Source organism: Bemisia tabaci, chromosome 5, assembly GCF_918797505.1.
Source record: "Bemisia tabaci chromosome 5, PGI_BMITA_v3".
Lineage (NCBI taxonomy): Eukaryota > Metazoa > Arthropoda > Insecta > Hemiptera > Aleyrodidae > Bemisia > Bemisia tabaci.
The window spans coordinates 21,131,945-21,154,603 of NC_092797.1; the positions used below are offsets into that span (position 1 = coordinate 21,131,945).

The following is a 22,659-nucleotide window of genomic DNA, read 5'->3' on the forward strand; positions in this document are numbered from 1 at the left end:
CTGGAGCTTAGCGCAGAGAGGAATGATGACGAGGACTTGAGATGAAAAGGACAAGCCCTCGGCGCGGCGGCGGTCGGCATGTAACTCATATTAGCGCCTAGAAGACTGCATGAAAACTTCACCCATCGCGCCAAACACGGTGCGGTCAGGAGCGGTTGGCGGAAAACGCAAAGCGCCTACAAGACTGTAGGAATACTTCACGCATTGCACCAAACACAGTGCGATCAGGGCGGCGCAGCGGCGGAAGTTAAACTTATTATAACACATTAATGTTTGTTCTTTCATAATTTTTTGGTTCATTTCTTAATAATGGAGGAACTTGTCCACACAGAGATAGGTTTACGGAACTTAACTTGATATCCTGAAGGAACGACATTTACAGGTCTCTAAGCTCTGTCATCGAAACAGGCAGAACTCATTCGAAACTTTTTCTCGGTACCATTCAATTCCTCGTTTCCTTCACGAAAGAACGTAACGACATTTCAATGTTGCCAAATTTCGCCTCGCAAATTGCATTTATACCAGGTGTTAATCTTCGCCTTTTCTAACTGTAAACTTCCCCGATTTTTCTTCTGATCTTGTATACGAAAATGAAATAAAGTTTCGCGCAAAAAGTACACAGGCACATTTTTGTAGAAAATTAAATTATCTGACTCAACTTTGCAACCTTGGAATGGATTTACGTTCCTCTGTACGAGCAACGACGAATTGAACTCATTCTCGCGACTGGGATTTGCAAATTTTATTCGCTACACGCGATGAGGTTTCGCGAGAAATACAAAAGTCGCAAGAAGCAAGTCTGAAATGAAATCCCAAGGTCAAGTGCAAGAATTTTTGAAGTTCAACCACTCTCATGGTGCATATTGTTCATATCATAACCTGCTCCATTCAGATGCCGGCCGCTCATTGCCGATTGACCGATGACGATTACTAAGAAATAACCAATCGCTCACGAGCAATACCACCGTAATAAGGAAGAACGCCGTATGGCCCTTTAGGCGTTGTCAAAGTTGCTTCGATTTAAGAAAAAAATTTCCTGGTGAACTTATGAATACTTTTCTTTCAATTTTTCAAATAATTTTGACCGAACACGGTTTTTCACCAAAAAATTCTGAAAATTTCAAGAGAACATATTCATAACTTTCCTCTTGAATGAACATTTTATTAAGGAAAATTTGGCAACTCTCGAATGTTCATACGGCGTTCTTCCTTAGCATGGCAGACAGGGCCGGATTTATCTACTTGCTGCCCATGTGCCGCCTGTATTTTGCCGCCCCCTTCTCATTCGTTTTGAAACATCAATAAAAACCATCAAATGAACGTGCCAGCGGAGGAGGGGTGCATAAGACGCGTTTACTCGTGTTGAACACATTTTTCGGGAAAGCCCTGTCAACAAATCTAGCAAAAGTTCACGGAACTTTGCGCGAAATTTAAGTTTTGTAAACCTATCTCTGTGTGGACAAGGCCTTCCTTTCATGAGAAATGAACGAAAAAATTATGAAAGAACAAACATAAATGTGGATTAATGATTTTAACTTCCGCTGGGCCGCCGCGCCACGCAGACCGCACCGAGTTTGGCGCAATGCGTGAAGTATTCAGACAGTTTTGTAGGCGCTATGAGTTTCACGCCGCGCCGACCGCTGCTGAACGCACTGTGTTTGCCGCAATGCGTGAAGTATTCATGCATTCTTGTAGGCGCTATCCGTTTCACGCTGAACGCAATGACCGCTCTGTGTTTGATGCAATGCGTGAAGTATTCGTGCAGTCTTGTAGGCGCTAATATGTGTTACATGCCGATCGCCGCGCCGCCGAGGGCTTCTCCTTTTCATCTCAAGTCCTCGTCATCATTTCTCTCTAAGTCGCGCCGCGCCGTTCCAGGCCAAATTGCGTGTTTGGTTTCTCTCTTAACTCGACTAATTAAAGGTGCTTTCTCTTGTATCCTTGAAAGACGACAAAATTAGAAATAACTATTCTCTCAGGAAATGCGAGATTTTGTCGCCTTCTCTCGTTTGTAATTTTTTTTCTAAATTCGATTTATTTATACCTACATTTAAAAAAATCGCAAAATTTGCCGCCCCCTATATAGATTTGCCGCCTTGGGCCACCCCCTTAATTCGGCCCTGATGGCAGAATAACTCGTTTGCAAGCGAGAAATGTGTTAGGGAGACTGAAGAAAATTTGAATATCAGGCTGAAAATTTTACCGGAAACGTGAACATTTTACGAGAAATGTTTCATCTTCAAATTTTGTCTGATAATGCGTACATGTACAAACTCTATTCTCCGTTTCCATAAGAGAGCGAGACAGCAGGCCATTATTGTCTATCAATGAATAAAAATACAGGTGGACATTCTTAACAACGTTGTGTCACTTGGCCACCGAGCTCTTCATATGTATTTCGAATTTGAGCCTCATGCCTCAACATTTTCGTATCGACATACCAAAGAAATTTGGCAATACGGACACTGCTAGTAAATAAGAGCGTGGAATCAGTTGGAGGATTATCATATTATTAGACCCTATTACGAGTGGATCAGAATTAATGAGAACAAAGCTCCATCGATCATGAAAAGACACCGGCGTCTGCGGCGCTAAGAAGTGGTCAAAACTTGCCAGCTTTCATAAATTTTGCCAGACAGCAGACACTCTAGCCGTCTTCGCGCTCTCTGAACAAATGAGAATGGGAAAGTTGCTTGATCCTGAATAGCAATAAAATTTAATTTTTTTTCTACTGGAATTCAGCGAGGAATGCAATTCAATTTTTCTTGAGACTCAAAAAAATACTTAGACTCCTAAGAAAAAGTAAAATGAAAAATAACTTTCAGAATCGGAAGATAAATCCTCTGATGCAATTTATACCTCCTTAACTACAGTGTCATCTTTGTGAGATATTGCACCAGCCACCATCGATTTCAACAGAACAAACCCCCTGGCTTTCTGTTTCCGAATTGATAAGATATTACATGAAGCTATCAATTGTAGAAAAGTATTTTTATTCAAATATCCTTTTTTTATATTCCAGACTATGTGTTTTATATGTATTTGTATTCATTGATTTTAAACGGAGAATATTTTTGAATAAGTGGTAGGATCATGAATACCGTCCCAAAAAAATTTCCGGACCATCATATCAAATCGCAGATCGAGGGAAGGATACAAAATGGAAGAAATATGTATTTTAAAGATTGTTAAAGGTTTTAAGAGGGCAGTGTTTTTCTGCCTCGAACAATGTTTAATTTCAGTGGATATTTAGCCACCCTTTCTTCTGCTGGGCCTGCTAATACTTTTTTATCACTTAATTTATTTTTCATCATAAAAATACATGCACGGAAACGCCCTGAACAGCACTTAAGTATAGGGTAGTTTTAAAATATTTTTTGTTACTCCTCGAAGGCGTTGTGAACTTTACTGGTTTTTGTTGATAATCTGTCCAAAGACTTGATTTACGGGAAATTTGGGATTAAACGATTTCGTCAATTTTGAAAATAATTGTTTTCAAAGACACTAGGGGGCTAAATCGAGATTTTTCATGTTATTTTTCATCAGTATCATGCCAAAATTTCTTGGTAAAGGATATTGCGCCTTACAGTAGTGATAGGTAACCATGAAAAAGACGACTGAATAATTTATGATTTGCGGATCGATTTTGCAACAGAGCAGTCCAACACCTAGAGTCTACATGGTGGATCGGTAGTTTGTTTACTGTCAATCCAGTGGCATTTACTTAAGAATCAATTGAACATTTTCTCTCTTCGAACTCCGTTACTTATTTACAAGTGCAACTTGCACTCAATTATTATGCTACATATAGATGGTGAAACCAGAAAACTTGGTTTCTCAGCTCGCCTCGTCGAAAATTTTAATCCACATTTTATTTTCATATTTTCCAATGCGAAAAATTTCAAATACTTTCACGTGCCTGCCTACAAAAGCTCTTAAAATCTATAAAACAGAAGTCTAAACTGCTTTTGTTCAGAAAAAAATGTAGGAAGGGCAGAACTTTTAAAACACTGCGAACTTTTTGTTTTGAACATTTTTTTCCTTTTATACCTTCAGGTTATTTAAGCCCTTGGACCCACAAAAGTTCCCTAAATGGATGTTTTTAAAGCTTTTTGAAGTAGTTTATGTGGAGCAAAAACAATCACCTTCCATAAAAAATAAACTCCGGTTTGGAAAAAAAAACCGGAACAAGTTGTCTGAATTGACTGACTTTTGTGGCTTGCACTGCTATTTTAGAATAAAAAATGTGTGTGTACCTGTACGTATCATTGACTATATGGTAGATGTCAGATGTCACAAAAGGAAATGCGTTCGACCAGACTCAGCTTCTTATTCCCCTGATAATTGAAGCTCTGGGTGCAGGAAGGGCACTTGCAGGTCGCAGTATCCCAGAATCCTCCCTGCTAAATGTCTCAGAGAGGAAACGAAAGGGTTTATCTTCTAAAATTTTTGTTCAGAAGAATAGAACTCTTACAGAATATTCAGCATTGGTTTTTACGAAACGCAATCGTTTGCTTTCCTCAGAAATAAATAAAATCTGTCATGCTAAGGGAAAACGCCGCATGAGCCTTCATTCGTCGCCGAATTTCCTTTGTCAAATCACTAATTTTCAAATTTTGTGAATATTTTTCCTCCAATTTCTCAGGTAATTTTGCTTGCAATTTGATCTTAAAAGTCTGCAAATTTTAATGGAAAATATTGATAGTTTTCCTCAAGAATAAACATTTTATCGGAGGAAATTCGGCAACTCTCGAATGTTCATACGGCGTCCTTCCTTAGCACAGCAGAAATGTCAACGGATATTCTGAAACACTGCCTGCACCTTAGCATTTCACTTCTGCGCGCGGAAGTTAGGGTCGCTCCTCCTTGGTCGATCACTTTTTTTTTTTTTTTTTTTTTTTTTTTTTTTTTGTAGTGGGTGTAACTTGAATGACGGGAGTTCGGGAAAAATTTTCCGATGGGATTTTTGACCGTTATACTACGTCTCGCCGGGCCTCCGTCAGAACTGAAGTCGGTGAACTTTTCCTCATGAATAATCTGGTCGTATAACGTGTGGCCACTATAGCCGGCTGAAAAAAAATGTCAAAGCAATGCAAACAGATCCAAAGCATCGATGTCAAATTTCACCACCACGACAAATAGCTCACCATAGGAACGCAATGCAATCGAATGGATGTCATTTCAACGTGGGAACTTTCAGCATTTTTCTAGAATTTGAAAAGGGATAGAAACATTTATTTAACGTTAATTGAGGCGTTGATGTTAAAATTTAACAATTTCGTGCCGAACATATGGAGGATGTTTGATTTTACTATCGACATTCATCTCAAGATCATCATCAAAAGATATTCATCTACAACAACAATATGGCAATTCAAATGCACGTTAAATGGAATATTCGCGAGCATTCGAATGTGAGGCTCTATGAACTTTGCAGCAATTTCTAAGGAGGTACCGCGGTTGATATTTAGTGAATTTTTCTTTTTTAATTTTTTGTGTTTTAGTTGATCACCCAGGATAGACTTTGCTGAAAAAAATTGTGTAATTAGACATACTTCTTTTAAATCTTGATTTGTGGTCTTCCAAAAATACTTAGCATTAAAGAGTTAAGGCCAGAAATTTCTCTTAAAATCAATTCTTTTTGTGAAAACGATCTCCGCAATTTTTTTTTTCGGTTTCTTGGAAGGAGGATAAAGAATTTTACGAAAGATTTTTGATTAGAGGTATGTTGGATCCAAAAATAGTTCAAGTTATTGGGCTAAAAAATGGAGGATTGACTCTAAACCGCAGTGCCTCCACAGGGAATAAGTTAAAATATCCAAATTATTGTTGTGCGTGAATGCCAATGCATGCCTGTAATTACATAAATGTATTATTTCGTAAGGTTGGCAACACAGAAAAATCAGTTCTGCTGTACCACCAAACATCAAAATATGTGATCCCCTTCGCGCCGCCTGAGTTATGCGGAGCCCCCCGAATACTTAAACGCTTCATATCTGTCCCTTCTGAAGATCGTCTTAATTCCTTTCCTTTATTTTTTTTTTTTCTTTTGTCCTCTTTTTTTATCCGAGGAGTCTACATGCGTCTGTATCTATTATTTGTAGGTCTGGCTCGGGCGAATCCCATGATTAAAACGAAACCCTGCGATAATAATTCACTTTTATTCCGTTCCCAATTGAATTCCGCGCCGGCAGCGGAATATTTTCTGCGGACATGCCCTCTCTGCCGTGCTAAGGAAGAACGCCGTATGAACATTCGAGAGTTGCCGAATTTCCTTGGATAAAATAGTTATTTTTGTGGAAAGTCATGAATATTTTTCCTTTAAATTTTCAGAATCTTTAGGTGAGATTGCGAACAAAATTATCTGAAAAATTGGGAGGAAAATACTTCTAAGTTTAGCAGGAAATTCACGTTTTATCAAAGGAATTTTGGCAACGCCTAAAGGTTCATACGGCGTTTTTCCTTAGCACGGCAGCTCTGTCCAAACACGATTGTTTAATGATATACGCTGACGTGTACGCTTGTTTTGCTTTTGGCTACCGCAGTTGAAATTGAGTGTTTCCTGAGATATTGTAAGTGGATAAACGAGGAGGGTGTGTTATTTTTCTCGAGTTTTCCGGAGCCGGAGCCGGGTACCTCGAGAAAAAAAGGAAGGGAAAAGAGAATAAAATCTCCACCCCCAAGTATAACCCTTATTTTTATTAGGTTTCATTTCCTTTTAGGAAAAGCCCACAGGAACCGGGCAAGTTTACGGTCAAGTTGATTTAATCTCTGAAACATTATTTTTCTCACCTTAATTTTCTTTATGAGTTGAGCCGCATATTGCTTTGGTTTTTTTTTATATTGGAAATAAATTTTAGGGATAAAGCTAGACCAGGTTTTTTTTTTTTTTTTTTTTTTTTTTTTTTTTTTTTTTTTTTTTTTTAATGTTTTTGTTCGTTTTTGCGATTTTCCACATTAGGTTGTGATATTTGTATGCAGTTGAGGCTTGGCGATCCGTTAGATGTGTTATGTGTGAGTACGAGGTCTAGCCATATCCCTGAAATTTATTTCCAGTATTAATTTTCTTCCCAGGAAATTTGAAAATTTAACTCGTCCGTTATTTTCTCTCCCAGTCTCTATGGCCGCCAGGAGAAATGGACTCTAGATTTTAAGACGAGTGCATGACGCCAATGCAAGATTTAACTGCGCTTTAGTCTCTGCTGAAAAAAAAAGTATCATCCCGTTCGCAGAAATTAAAATTTTATATTTTGCGAAGCATGTTTTAGGAACAGATGAATACAAGTTAAGCATCCTCTTTCTTCTCTTTCTTTACTATAATTTCATGTGGTATCACTTTTGCAACATGTAATCCCAGTATTTAACTTATTATTTTTGTTGTCATATATTTAATTTTATCTGCCCTGATGGTGCACCATCAGGGCACCAGGGCAAAGCGACCGGTGGCTTTAAGCGTAGAGCTTTGTTATGTTAGTTTCAGTATGTTAGTTCTGTAGAATAAAAAAGTGTTTCAATCTAACGGCATCTTGCGATATGTTATGTGTTCTTCTTAATTAGTACAATGCTACTGATTAAACCTAACTTTGATTTTCCAATTCACCGTAGGTATTGGAAAATGTGATTGGGGAGTCTTGCCAAAAAAAAACTTTACTTAATCTTTCAGGTCAGAATCCTCCTGGCAGAGTATTTCATCTGCCCAGAAACTCGGAACTGAGCGTTACCTAAATCTTCCGTTTTGAAACCTAATTGCCGAAATCAGTTGATTGCAGAAAAAACACGTGTAAGTTTTTGTCCCACATCTTGAAATTTTATCCCCGTGCGGCGCGGAATGAAGAAGAAGGTCGTCCTTAAAACTATTCTCAAGACAAATAATAATTTGATCGGCTGATTTCTGATCGAATTCCTGCTTCTTCATTCATCAGATGCAAACGAGCATGAAGACGCCTCAGGGCTCGAGACCCTTTCTGCAAGCAAGCAGTGTTTTGCAACGAGTGTTGCAATATTCGTCACCTCAAAATATTTGTGCAATCTGGGCCCTGATCAAGCCTGAGAAACTACTTATTACACGGGAAATATAGCCCCTGTGCGTGTAAAAAAAATTTGGGACGAGGTTAAAATTAAAGGCTATCGAATCAGCTGATTTTGATTATCTGATAACGCGGTGACTCGCCTCCAGGCTACAGAATTTAGTTATTTTTTCAGCTTTTGCGATAATCGGTAATCATCCGGAACGCCCCGAAGGAAGCCGTTTTTATCTTTCCTTGTTTATTTATTTGCTCTCCAATCAGTCGTATGGTTCGGTCAGTATAAGGTGTTCTTTATGATACTAATTATAAAAATCAGTTTGGTTGTATTTTACCTTCGAAGTTTTTGGTGAATTTATGGGTGTGAAATACATGGAGCTAACAAAGGCGGAGAAAAAATGTCTCGCCGATGGAAGAATGAGGCACATGGACACTGCTGACTGCAGGCTCCTAACTAAGAATTCCTTTTTGAGCACTAAAGTAAGGCTGAATAATTGGCAAATAAAAATAACGCAGGGAAATGTGTTTTAAGTTAAAAATGTAGGCCCTGAAGTTGTAAACTTACAATTAAATCATACGGTATTGTACTTTATATGTATAAATGATGAGTTGGGAAGACCAGTTTATGTATAATTTAGAACTATCATGGATCCACAATCAATTTGTTGTATCCATTAAATTACTTGTTTAGAACGTTGGATTAGAGCATTAACTTATAATCGACTATTAATCAAGGGGCGGGCAAACAGTTGATACAAAATAATTCAAAAGATTTTAACAAGGAACCGGAAGAAAAACGTTCAAGTTTACGAATTGACCTTTTAGAGAATCAAGACTTTCCTTACACGTTTAATAAACCTCGCTCAACAAGGTGGCATTTTAGACGGAGAATTTCAACAAAATTCTGATGCTCTTTTGAACACAAAAATATATGTTTTCGCTGAAACGTATGTAAATTCCTGTGAACTTACTGATATTGAGTTGAGATTTTGAGGTGAATGAAGCTGAAATTATTGCAGTAACCGACTTCTTCATGAAGTTCATCCTAGCCAAAAAACAGATATTTAATTGTACTTCCCTTCTCCATAGCCTTCATCCATTTCTTTTGAGAACCCCTGCACAGTAAGACTAGGGTCATTTTCGGATTTCTTTGGAAAAGCTTGATTTTTGGAGAAAACTTCGCGTTTTCCGGGGAAAATCCAAATGATCCAGATAGCTATGGTCATTTTCAGAATCAGTGATAAGGACCCAATCGGGTTCCGTAAACAGATTTTGGGCAAACCCCCCCCCCCCTTCCAAAAGAAAGAAAGGTTGACTTTTATTGTTACGGGAGTTTGTCATTTTTCACGGGTTTTAATCAGTAACCGTTACCACAATGCAGAAAAATCGATGATTTTCCCGAAAGATTGGCGGGGACCGTAACTCTTTCAGGGGCCGCGCTTTTAAGAGAGACTTATCAGAATCCAAATGTTTTATTTATACCCATACTGCCGTGCTAGGGAAAAACGTCGTATGAACATTCGATAGTTGGCAAATTTCCTCAGATTAGTCATGTATTTTTAGGGGAGTTACTCATATTTTTCTTGAAATTTTCAGTTATTTTAGATCAAATTGCGAACATAACTGTCCGAAAAATTTGAAACAAAACATTCAAAAAATTTCCAGTAAATTCGGTTTTTATTAAGGAGAATCTGGGAACAACTGAAGATTTATACAGCGTTTTTCCTCAGCAGGGCAGCATAGAGCACGCTCTGGAGTATACTGTCGTGCAACGCAAAAACGCCGTAAACGCCATTTTAATTTTTTTGTAAACAAAGTACCATAGCAGTGTAAAACTTGTGTACCTTGGGACAATGTTTTTACAGTATTCTTTCGCAACAAGAACTTAACCTGAAAATTTGAGGTGCATGGGTAGAATAATTTTTATTTTATGAAGTGTTAAGTTCCAAAACACGCGGAAATATCTTGATGGATTTACGGCGTTCTTGCTTAGCACGGCAGTATAACCGTTTAATATTGGGACACCCTGTATTCATTCTGCACTTACTGCTCTTTTGCGTAGCACGGCAGTGCGGTAGTGCTCGGGATCGAGGCATCTTTTTTGCCGGCTCCCCCGTGTGGCATGGCGTATGGCGTGCGCAGGTAGATTCCACACGGCGGCGGCGACGCACGGTGGATCGAGTCAATAGGAGAGGTCGGACAAAATTTGGAAACTTCAAACGCTTATAACTCCATTTAATCAAAACTTTGAGATTTTAAAACTGGTTCTGTTGGTTTTTTCGTAAAATTTTCTTCCGGAGGAGCCCTTGAAAATGCATAATTGGACAAATTAAACATCAAAATTTGCGGTTTTAGTGCAAAAAATTCGTGTCCGACCTCTCTAATTGACTCGGTCCACTGTGCGACGGGCGCAAACGGTAGCACGATCTCCGCGCACGGTGGGGGGAGGGGGTGGGAGGGGGCGGAGGCGTCGCGGGCGTCTCGACGGGCGCGATCCGGCTCCAATCAGACCTTGACGAGGCGCCTCTGTCTTATTTACACTCTATGATTTGTCGTTAATCTCGCGTATTTATTATTTTAATTAGCCTATTTGATTCCATTTGAATCCGCGCGGCATACCTCCCGCTTAAATACATAATTTATGGAGCGCCGAGTCGGAACATTTGTTGCACCACGCTCCGACGCCGTCGTCGAATCGCGGCGTCGCCTCGAGTTTTCCCCTCTTTACGCGGGAAAATCTCGCACCTGGGTATTCGATAGAATCGATGTATCGAATAGGATCGTGGTTGCCAAGCTGGTGCGCGAAATCGCTGCAGTAAATCACTGCTGGTAAATATCATCTCGGTGAATTTATGAACGTCGAACGACATACAGATCGAAATCCGCCGATCGAAACTTTACCTGCGAGGAAAATAGGTATATTTAGCGCACGTGATTAAAATTAAACATCCTTGCCAAAAAAATAAAAATGTCAACTTGGGAATATACCTAGATGAAACAAAATATTGTCCAATAATCAAGAAGTTCATTGAATAATACTTTCATCTTTGATGCGCAATTTTTCTTATTTTTTATTTCTTCGCATAAAATAATAACGACGGTGAAATCACCAGCAGGACCGGATTTACCTACTTGCCGCCCATGGGTCGCCTGTATTTTGCTGCCCCCTTCTCATTCGTTTTGAAACATGAATAAAAACCATCAAATGAACGTGCCAGAGGGGGAGGGGTGCATAAGACACGTTTACCTACTCGTGTTTGATACATTTTTTGCGAAAGCCCTGTCAACACTACTAGCAAAATTTCACGGAACTTTGCGCGAAAGTTAAGTTCCGTAAACCTATCTCTGTGTGGACAAGGTCCTCCATTAATAAGAAATGAACCAAAAAAATATGAAAGAACAAACATAAATGTGGTTTAATAATTTTAACTTCCGCCGCTGCGCCGTGCTGATCGCACTGTGTTTGGCGCAATGCGTGAAGTATTCCTGCAGTCTTGTAGGCGCTTTGCGTTTTACGCCAACCGCTCCTGACCGCACTGTGTTTGGCGCAATGCGTGAAGTATTCCTGCAGTCTTGTAGGCGCTATACGTTTCACGCCAACCGCTCCTGACCGCACTGTGTTTGGCGCAATGGGTGAAGTATTCATGCAGTCTTGTAGGCGCTAATATGTGTTACATGCCGACCGCCGCGCCGAGAGCTTGTACTTTTCATCTCAAGTTCTCGTCATCATTCCTCTCTGCGCTAAACTCCAGGCCAAGTTGCGAGTTTAGTTCCTCTCTTAACTCGACTGATTAAAGATGCTATTTCTTGTATCACCGAAAAACGACAAAATTAGAAATTACTATACTCTCAGGAAAGAGAGATTTCGTCCCCTTTTCTCATTAGAAATTCAACTAATATAAATAGAAAACCAACCGATACCTTTACCCGTTCCCACTTGTAATTTTTAGCCGCGAAAACTAGTATGATTATCGGAAATGCATATTTTTCATTTCGTCTTAGTGATGTATCTGGATTCAAGATGTAAACCCCACTATCAGAGTGTCTTTGAAGAGAAGTGTTCGACTCGAAGTTTATTTAAGTGTCACAATAATATAAGTAAAAAAAAAAACTGGTGCACTCTCTCTACAAGACCTCCGCGGTCACCTGCAGGCATAAAAAAATCTTGCCCCGTGTCTCAAGTAAAGCCTTAAAACAAAGAGGGATTGCGCTCTCGGTCAACTTTCAGCGCGGAAATCGGAATGAAAGTATATACCTCTGGGCTTGTCACTTTAGCATGATGTATCGCAACGATACAGATATCACGAGTGCACTCTCGGTATAAATCTTTACGTAAATGACATTTCATTCCAAAGGCGGTCACCTACACTTCTACAGTACTTACTTGTGGCTGGAGAAACGTGTTAGAGACGCCTTCAACTGGACTGAATTGACCTACGGAAGAAGTTGCCAATTTATTTCTTAACACTTTCTTTATTCGAAAATCAAAACCTTCAAACTACAAGGATGTAGACGGTTCACAAATTTTAATATGAAATTTCGGTATTTTTCATATTTGCATGAAGGTGATTATCGCGAAAAAGTCGGAATCCCAAGATCTTGCAAGTAGTGGCTGCAAAGACAAATAGAAAACAATCCCCTCTTACAGTTCGGAGATTCAGCATTTTTAGGTACCTAGACAGTTATTACTCTAATCGTGCCTTTCTGTTGGATGCTTAGCAACAGCAACGTGTTACTCACTTTACATGTGAACATTTTTCCTAAAGTATGGATTGTTTATCTAACGAATTGCTAGACATGTTGTTGAATTGCTATGAACTTAAGGACTGAGTTGTGGAAACTCGAGAGAAGGCATATCAGCCTGTCTCCAAAAGGCCAACAGGACGTATTTTTGCTAATAGGGACTAAATAATAATGATTTAAATCCAACTATCGCAGTTTACTGCCCAAAAATCCTTTACATAATTAATTTTCCACAAATGTTCTTTTAAATACGCCCAGTTCAATGATATTAATTCACCGCAAGGCACCTAGTATTCACTCACAACGGAGGACTAATAATGAAAGGTGACTGCCAAGCGATCAGTGCGTTACGGTATGATTATTTGCCTATCTTGTAATTTGAAGGCTTTTCCCATTATCCACTGCTTTTCCGAATTCCATGACTATTTACCTGCATTGTCATGCTTCGATCGTAAAGCACCGAGTAATACATTTTGCTATCATGTGCTTCTAACTATACTACACCACAGTACATCATACATCACTATACAAACAGCGCTGCCCCCCTGCCTTATTGGACCGAGTCTTTTGACCATGCTCGTTGCCGAGTGCTTGCTCGAACGAATATTCCTCCTTCCGTTGGACACCAGTGACGTAGTCGGAGGGGGGCTAGGAGGTCTGAATCCCCTTCCTTCCTCGTAACTAAAAAATTTTCATGTCATTTTACGTCATCTTCAGGACAGTGGCGTTGCGTGCTTTGCAATGTATCGATTGATCTGCAATTTAAAGGTATGGAAAAGTATCGATAAGCACGGTGTTAGCAACGAAAACCTTAATAATCGATTCTTTACTATAGCTGTAAACTTGCCCAAAAGCGTAAAAACATTGGATTTTGATAATTTATGCGGGGTTTCATTTGGATATGCTAATAGGTACATTTCGACGGTGAAAGTCGGCAATTACATAACTCGGTTTGCGACGTCGCAGACTTCCTGTCATACTTTATTTTTTAAATGGAAAACTACTCAACGGCAATTCTTTAAAACTGTCATGGTTTTTCTTCTCAATGCGAAGAAAATTCTGCAAAAACTTCAAGAAATAATATCAATTTGTTCTCCTTTAAAAAAATGACGTAGAGGCGGAGATTTTCAGACACCGCAGACAAGTCATGTGATTACCGACTTTCACCGTCGATTTGTCTCCATAGAATGTACGGATTTTCAAGCAAGAATTTCTGGTTTTTTAATGTTTAGAGGTCATTTTGTGCTTGAATCATTTCTATAAAGCTAACGCGTTTTTTTAACACTTTTCTGCGTTTAATACAAGAAAAATTGTACAGCTTCATGATAGAGGTAACTGAGCAATACGAGATTGGACGAATTATGACGTTTCACATTTAAATACAATACTATCTATTTTAGAGCTACGTAGGTAATTTATAAGGGGACTCTGAGGCTCCTGCAAAGAAAAAATATTTTGAACACAATAATGAGGGGATAAACATGTTTGTTAATACTGTGTCTAATAAAGGATTAAGAATTGAAATTCAAACCTAGGTTTGAACTTAAAGTGGATTAATTTATTAATGCTAAATTCGATCCACGTATAATCGAAATATGCTGTACAGCCATGATCATCCTATATTAACAAATGTCTTTTAAGGTATGATCTTCCTAGGAGATTCTCCCCTTATTGGTCCGCCCTTATGTTTGGATACCAGCGGTGAGGCGTGAATGATCGATTATCGATATTTCCCAATTACAACTGTGGTAAAAAATCGATTATTCAGGTGTCCGTCGCGAACATTCTGTTTATCGATCCATTTCCGTAGGTTTAAATGGCAGATCAATCGATACCTCGCGAAGCACGCCACGCCACTGTTGGATACCGAGCATCTTCATTATCATGAGTGTTTTATTTTCTCTAGGTTTACATCACGGACCACTTTTCACCTATAGTGAGTAATCAATGAACTGAGTCTCATTCCCAAATTTTTGTGTATAATTTCGAAAGATGATATGACAAAAAGTGGTCATTAAAAGCACAAGTTATGATATTCCCGCAGCCATGTACAAATCCAAAGTCAAAAGAAACCCCGATTCTCATAGACAACGCGTGGTCCCACCGGGGCCTGGTAACATATCCGGAGTGTCACAGTTCCGAAGTATCAAGATAATTAATGGCTCAATGAATTGAAACCTCAAAATCAATTAGGGAACTCCTTTGACAGGCCCGACCACCGTCGAAAGATCACCACGAGAGCGTGCTTCTAAACGTTGGAAGGCTCATGTTCGACTCCTTTTGCTTGACGCTGTCCATTCCTCCTCCACTCGAACCAGCATGGATGCCTTTTGAGTTTCGGACCAACGCCGCACAGTGGACCGAGTCAATGAGAGAGGTCGGACAATATATATATATATATATATATATAGTTATTTTAGTTACGCTTTTATAGTGCTCTTTGGCGCTGTGCGACGCCTAATCGCACAAAGCTCGGTTTCCCAAGGTCATCAGGGAGTTGACAATTCTTATCTCATTTAACACCCCTGTCGCCAACCTCTCACTGGGCGTCCCCTACGTCTCCTCCAACGTCCCCTACGTCTCGTCTCGGACAAAATTTGGAAACTTTAAAAGCTCACAACTCCGTTCATACAAAACTTTGAGGTTTTGAAAGTGGCTCCATTGGTTTCCGCGTGAAATTCTCCTTCGGAAACACCCCTTAAAATTTAAAATGTGACCAATTAAACATCAAAATTTGGTGTGTTGGCTAAAAATTTCATGTCCAGCCTCTCTGATTGACTCGATCCACTGTGCGCCGTGCTGGGAATGGGGAGGAGAGGAAAAGGTGAACATCATTTTAGAGAAAAGGAGAGAGAACTCATAAATTCATCGACTTTACGGTGACATGATTAGTTACCCTCAAAGTGCGGGCATTTGAATTTACATAGAGGTCACTACACAGATTCAAGCCCGCATGCCATGCAATATGCATGCACATGCGAGCGCGAGCAAGGGTTAGGCCACTCAAAATCATCCGGGAAATATTGGCTCAGACAATCGGAGAATTTTCTCAAGCCTGCTGTAACGTTCTCCAAGTTTTCATTTTTATGGAGCCGGAAGAAATCATGGAGTGACTGGTATGATTCTAGGGCGACACGTAGCGGTATCACTCAATGGCAGCAGTGACGAAGCGTGAATGATCGATTATCAACGATATTTTCTCATTTATAATTTAAACTATAAATGTATAGACATATTGAATGTCTATTTTAGACTCTTTAAATTAACTAAACATATTATACGCTTCAAAGGTTGAGCTCGACCTGTCATCGTCAGCTCCCGCCAAGGAGCGGACGAAATATTCTGTATATTCTTGAAACATTGGTAGAACCCTGAAAAGCTACATGAATATCATTCTCGATTTTTTTAGAGCACGTATTTACCTTGGATGTCACCGCCGAGGTAGCGAAGGTTGAAATAAAATACGCGTGCATGCATGGTAAAATATTCTTGCTACTGCATTTAAGTGTTGTGTATGTTGCCTATCCACTAATTGAAGGGGCTCCTCTTATTGGACTTCATTGCAATAAAACTAAAATCAATTGCAATTTTTCTTCGCAGTGCAAATCACGTATCTTTCTGATACATCTAATTTATCTGCTTCATTGCTTGAAATCTGCATTTAATGGTCAAATTATTTCTAAAAAAATATTTCAATATTTTCCTAGCTTTCTGCTATTTGAGAGCGATTGCAGATCAGACAACGATTCAACCATGCATTAGGAAGTTCTACCGTAACATCCGCGCTCCATCGTAATTTGGCTGTTATCGTCAGCTGTGACTAAGCCATACAATCACGTTGAGTTCATAAATTCTTCGATTCTATCGTTTATTTGCCACTGAGGGTGAAGCTAATTTCGAGCCAAGAGAAGCAAAACAAAACAAAATAGAGCAAACTTAAAATAGAATATTTTCCTTTATAAATAGAAGGAATTAAAGCAAGTTGAGAACAAATTTCAGTCGACTTCGGGGAAAGATGAAATCTCTAAATTGAGGATGGGGGGAGGGGGAGGGAATATATGAGCGTAAAAAATACTACGAGAGAACGAAGAAGCAAAATAGCATGCCTCTGCTCTGTTTGAATCACAAATTATGAGGACGCGTAGCCTTTTGTGGTGGCATTGTCATTTAAAATCTAACTGATGGAGGGGCCTCGTTGAGCTACCTATTAGAAGAAAGCGTTGACAAGCTATGACAAACCGGTCATATGTTTCCCCGGGAGTCAGCCAAAGCTTCTCCGAGATGAATTTTTAAGCATGAAATAGTACAGATAAATTAAAAGAGGTTATCGTTGCGTCCTGCATCTGTCGCGGTTTTACTCTGCACGTAAAACGTGCATTTTATTAGGATGCGACATCGATTGGTCCAACCACGGCGGGACCAAGTTGCCGCGCGAGGTAAAAATAAAAACTACAATGCCATGCTATGGAAAAACGCCGTATAAGCCTTCTGGCGTTGTCAAATTCCTTTGATAAAGCACGAATTTATTGGCAAGCTCATGAATATTTTTCTTCCAATTTTATAGTAAATTTTGTTGGCAATATCGCCTAAGTTTCCTGAAAGTTTCAAGGAAAAATATCAATAGCTTTTCTCAAAAATAAACATTTTAGAGAAGTAAATTTGGCAACTTTGGAATGTTCATACGGCGTTTTTCCTTAGCACGGCAGAATAATACCCCACACTGAAGTTTAAAAGGGAGCTACTGTCCGCGTGCCAAACATTTTTTTCGGATACATGGATAAGGAAGTATTTTTAAAAGTTCAGGGTATATGCACCGAAAATCAAAAATAGTATTATCCAAGAAACTTAACAAAGTTGTCCCCCTTTTTGAATTAAATATTATATCGCCGGTGAAAGTCCGCAACCGTGTATCTCGTTGTAGTGTTTCAAAATCTCCACTCTTTATTTATTTTTTAAAGAAGAACAAATCGACATCATTCCTTGAGGTTGTGAAAATGTCGCTCATTCGAGTTACGATCCTCGTCTAGATTCTGGAGCCGTGGCGTAATAGTGCAAGCAATCTCGAAGGGTCAGGTCGGTGGGTTTTTAATTGAGTGTCACGCATGATTACCTCAAAACGGTGATAAAACGCAAGTCCCTGTCCGGTTGAATCTTTCTTTGGTGTCATTTAACTGAAGTGCCCGCAACCATAGCCAAATGTCAATCAGTTCTGGTTCAGGATGAAGTGCTCGTGTTTGCTCATGCTTTTTACTGGTTTTAATTAATAAATAAGGTGCTTCTTCTTCCTCTGTCTTTGAACGGTCAGTGAGGTGATTGGTAGCTGCCGCATCTTTACTCCTTTGAAGCTGCTCAGCTAGTCCTTTGATGTTGTCCCGAGAGACTTGCATGAATAATTCAGAAAGTAGCGTAATTTCAACTTTTTCTCCTTAGTGGATGTATTTTGAGTTGAGTTCAATGAGATTCAACCAATTGATTTCCGTTTCATGATTATACATGTAAGTATGTAAGTTCTGAGGGTTGGTTGTTTGTTGGGAGGTTAGTGAAGTAGTACATAGAAAATTTAGTGCAATCGGACAGCCTCGTTGAAAAATTTCTCTGTAAAAAAATAAAGTGGCGGATGAAATTTTTAACGTTGCGTGGTGCTTCTGATTCTTTGGCCGAAAGGTGACGAACAATCCCACTATTCTCAGTAACGGGTTTTTTGGAAAATATTAGAGGGCAGAACAGGGCCGGATTTACTTACTTGCCGCCCGTGGGCCGCCTGTATTTTGCCGCCCCCTTCTCATTCGTTTCGAAACATCAATAAGAACCATCAAATGAACGTGCCGGAGGGGGAGGGGTTCATAAGACACGTTTACTCATGTTGGACACATTTTTTGCGAGAGCCCTGTTGACACAATACTAGCAAAAGTTCACGGAACTTAGCGCGAAAGTTATGTTCCGTAAACCTATCTCTGTGTGGACAAGGCCTTCCATTTATATGAAATGAACGTAAAAATAATGACAGAACAAACATAAACGTACATGGTTTAATAATTATAACTTCCGCCGCTGCGCCGCGCTGACCGCTCTGTGTTTGGCGCAATGCGTGAAGTATCCCGACTGCACGCACTGCGTTTGACGCAATGCATGAAGTATTCATGCAGTCTTGTAGGCGCTATGCGTTTCACGCCGCGCCGCCGCGCCGGCCGGCCGCTACTAACCGCAGCGACCGCACTGCGTCTTTGAAGCAATGCGTGAAGTATTCATGCAGTCTTGTAGGCGCTAATATGTGTTACATGCTGTCCGCCGCGCCGCGCCGAGGGTTTCTCCGTTTCATCTTAGGTAAGTTCTCGTCATCATTGCTCTCTGCGCCGCGCCATTCCAGACCAAATTCCGTGTTCGGTTTCTCTCATAGTCTTAACTCGACTAATTATAATTGCTGTCTATTGTATCACAGAAAGACGACTAAATTAGAAATATACTCTCAGGAAATGAGAGATTTTGTCACCTTTTCTCGTTTGTAATTTTTTTTCTGATTCCGGTTTTTCTTTATAGCTACATTTAAAAATAGTGCAAAATTTGCCGCCATGGGCCGCGGCCCATGTGGCCACCCCCTAAATCCGGCCCTGGGGCGGAAAATTACTGGAAATAAATGGAAATTACTGCACTTTTCAACCCTCCATTTCTTGGAGTTTTTCGGTAGGATGATTTTTGAAGAATACTCATGCTACTTAACTGACCCGTTGAATTCAGCTTTTCTAATTTAAATGTAACCTTTGTTTGTTTCAGGATTTCAAGATGTGTCCTACTGCTTGTGACGAGGACACATAAACCACCGGCTGACCATCAAGTCGGCTCTGCATTCCTCATGCCCTACTATGCTCATTGCTATTAATAGTGCTTTCGTTATAGTAAGTTACCCTCATCAATTAACTAACTACCCCGTTAATTAAATAATTGATACATAAAGTGTATAGACTCCATTTAATTTATTATCACTTTGAAACTGGAATCAATACACCATTTATAATGAAATTCTGTACAGTTGTACTTTCTGACGAATAAGATACCGAGTTGGCACCAAGCAGGATTCGCAAGGTAACCCAAAATGTAATTTGTACGATGCGCCTTCACTTTTCAGGGTATACCGTTTTAAATATCCCATGTTTTGAAAACGTAATATTTTTCTGTTCGAATAAATATATGCGACGGAGCAGGACAAAATCTGCCTCAAAGTTAAAACACATACCTTTCAGTACAGCGAAAGCCCCACTTTTTCGGGTCAAGAAATCGATATTCAATTGGACCGCGTTAAACAGAAAGGAACCAAGCCACATCAGCTATTGCCAAATTTAATCGGGCAATTTAATTTTTCACATGAAAACGGTTGTGCAGATTTTTGTGCAAATCATATGAATTTTCTCCATAATACAAAGCAAATTCCTTAACATTTTCAAAGGAATCCGCACAAACGTTCTCTCGTAAAAAATCAAATTCCCCTGTTAAATTTGACAATAGCTGATGTGGCTTGGTTCCTTTCTGTTTAACTCGGTCCAATTGGACCCCATTTTGCGATAAGGAATCACAATTTCTGATTTATGTGTAAAAACACTTATCCGCGTAGGAAAACTAATTGGACCTACGTTGTTTCTCAAGTGAGCTGGAAAAAGTATTCCTTCATTGCAAAATGTAGTCCAATTTTCGATGGCGAACACTAACTAATATTCTCGAGGTCGTTTGGTTATTGCTTTAAGCTATAATTCGCACTACTAATGATGGTATATCGTTCCAAGTTGGTCGTTCCTAAGACTGACAACAGCGGTTTTCTTGAAGTTCCTGTTTTTCATTCTCGAACTTTAAATTGCTGCCGGAAGGTTAATTTTTTAACTTTTTGGATCTATTTAACGCCAATGATACAGAATTAACCTTCTTAAGCTGCGATATAGTTATCTTTATTTTGTGTCAATCCCACCTCAAGGCACATTTCACCTTACTGCGTTATGCATATGAAGCCATAATCCTCCGAGTGACGTTTAATGACAATTCTTGCATAGGAATGTATGTTGTTTGCTTGACAAAACAATATCACTATTGCAGTGCTATGGCAGAACGCCTTATGAACCACCCGGTGTTGCCTAATTTCCTTCAACAAATAACGAATTTCCATGGAAATTTGCGAATATTTCTCTTCCGATTTTTCAGAGGATTTTTTGGCGTAATTTGATCCAGAAAGTCTGAAAATTTTAATGGAGAATATTCATAGCTCTCTTCAAAAATAAGTATTTTCAGAGAGGAAATTTGGCAACGCTCGAATGCTCTTACGGTGTTTCTACTTAGCACGGCAGGCTAGTCCTCAAGATTTCAGGGAAGTTCGTTAACAACACGGGGAATTTAAAAAAAAAAAACACTGATCTTGAATAGGTTTTCACGGGCCCGATTGTGCACTATATTCATGAGCTTGGATGATGATTAAGGTAATTTGATTGCAAATCAAGCAATCAGTCCACTGGATCTGGCCGATATCAATCAAGTTTCCATTTTTTCAAGCGGAGGTTCGGGACCTCTAACGCTTTTTCCTTAAGCCGCGTTGTAAACGTGTGTCAGAACGCTATCCTGAAAAGCGTAAAAGAATGACTTCATTTTGAAAGATCTTGCATCATGGAAAAACTGTGGAAAATCCTGAGGTCCATTCAAGGAAACGTGCGTCGAGAAAGTGGGTTAGACTGCGACCGACCGAGGGAGCGTAATGCTAAAAAATGCTGATAATGCTAAGTTATTTCTGTGTCTGTCAGGGGTTTCTTCACTCTGGTTCTTTCAAATCTGTGCAAGTTTAATCGGTGTCGGCTCCAATCACTTTCATTCGGTTTTCAAATCACTATCTGTATTTCAGCGGAAAAATCTTGAATAGGGCTCGGATAATTTCGAAAATTACACAATTTTTCCATCTCTGCACCAATTTTGTTCGCCTGATTTTTGACAAATTTTGGCAAAATGTAAAGGAAATAAAAACTTTGATTAACAATTTTGGAGGAAATTTTAAAACACCCGAGGAAACATTTTCGAGTATCATATTCTTACTTTTTCTAGAATACAAGTTTTGCCGGAAAAAATTCGGGAAATGTTTCAACCTTTATTTTTCCACACTCAATTCACACCTCTAAAAATTGGTCTCGAATACTTCAATGAATCTGTGAGGATGGATCCGTTTTTGTAATATTACCATAACTTTTTTGCGGGCCTATTTTGAATAAATACGGAAACATAAAATATTTGAACACTCTTGATAAACAAATTCGCCGGTAATATTCGAAAAATATCCTAGAAAATATTCATATTTAGCCAAAACTGACCTCAAGCTAGAAACCTCGGCCGATCGTGCGACTCAATCCGATGCTGAACAGGGAAGAAGAGAGGAGGAAAACTGAAACTTGGGTGACCTAGTCGATATTCAATGAAAGTGTGGGAGGTCAAGAATGCACGGAAAAAAGTCCGAGAGTAGGTACCAACCCACAGAAAAACTTTGTCGAAGATTCCAAAAGGCAAGTTAGACGTCTCATGTCTTTCAAGACAACACGTGAATACTCATTAGACCATCGTTACGATTAGGCACTACCGAAAGGAGAATGCATTCTTCGAATGGTTCCATAATGTTTCATCCGAATTATTTACTTAATTTTACAACGACAGTGACAGTGTCCCCTTGAATCCCGTTAAAGCGCCTACCTACGTGAGAGCACGCATGTCCCAGTGATTGAAAGCGGAGCGTCTTTGATTTTAGTCATCGGGTATTTAACACGGAATCGGGTTTGAAGTGACGCGCCACCAAGCTAGCGAGGACCAGTTTTTAATTAGAGGTGTCAAAATGGTGTCAAATAGTGCCTCAATAAGTAATTTGATTTTATTTGAAACT

At 39.4% G+C, this 22,659-nt stretch overlaps 1 protein-coding gene across 2 annotated transcripts in view; it reads left to right on the forward strand.

Moving 5' to 3' along the window:
* LOC109036617 (uncharacterized) overlaps positions 1–22,659 on the forward strand; it is a 168,912-nt gene that overhangs the window by 138,204 nt on the left and 8,049 nt on the right. For both annotated transcript variants that reach the window (XM_019050957.2, XM_019050958.2), the window contains one exon: positions 19,539–19,660. In XM_019050957.2, coding sequence (XP_018906502.1) covers positions 19,628–19,660 — 33 coding nt within the window. In that variant the 5' untranslated portion in view covers positions 19,539–19,627. The remainder of the gene's footprint in view (positions 1–19,538; positions 19,661–22,659) is intronic.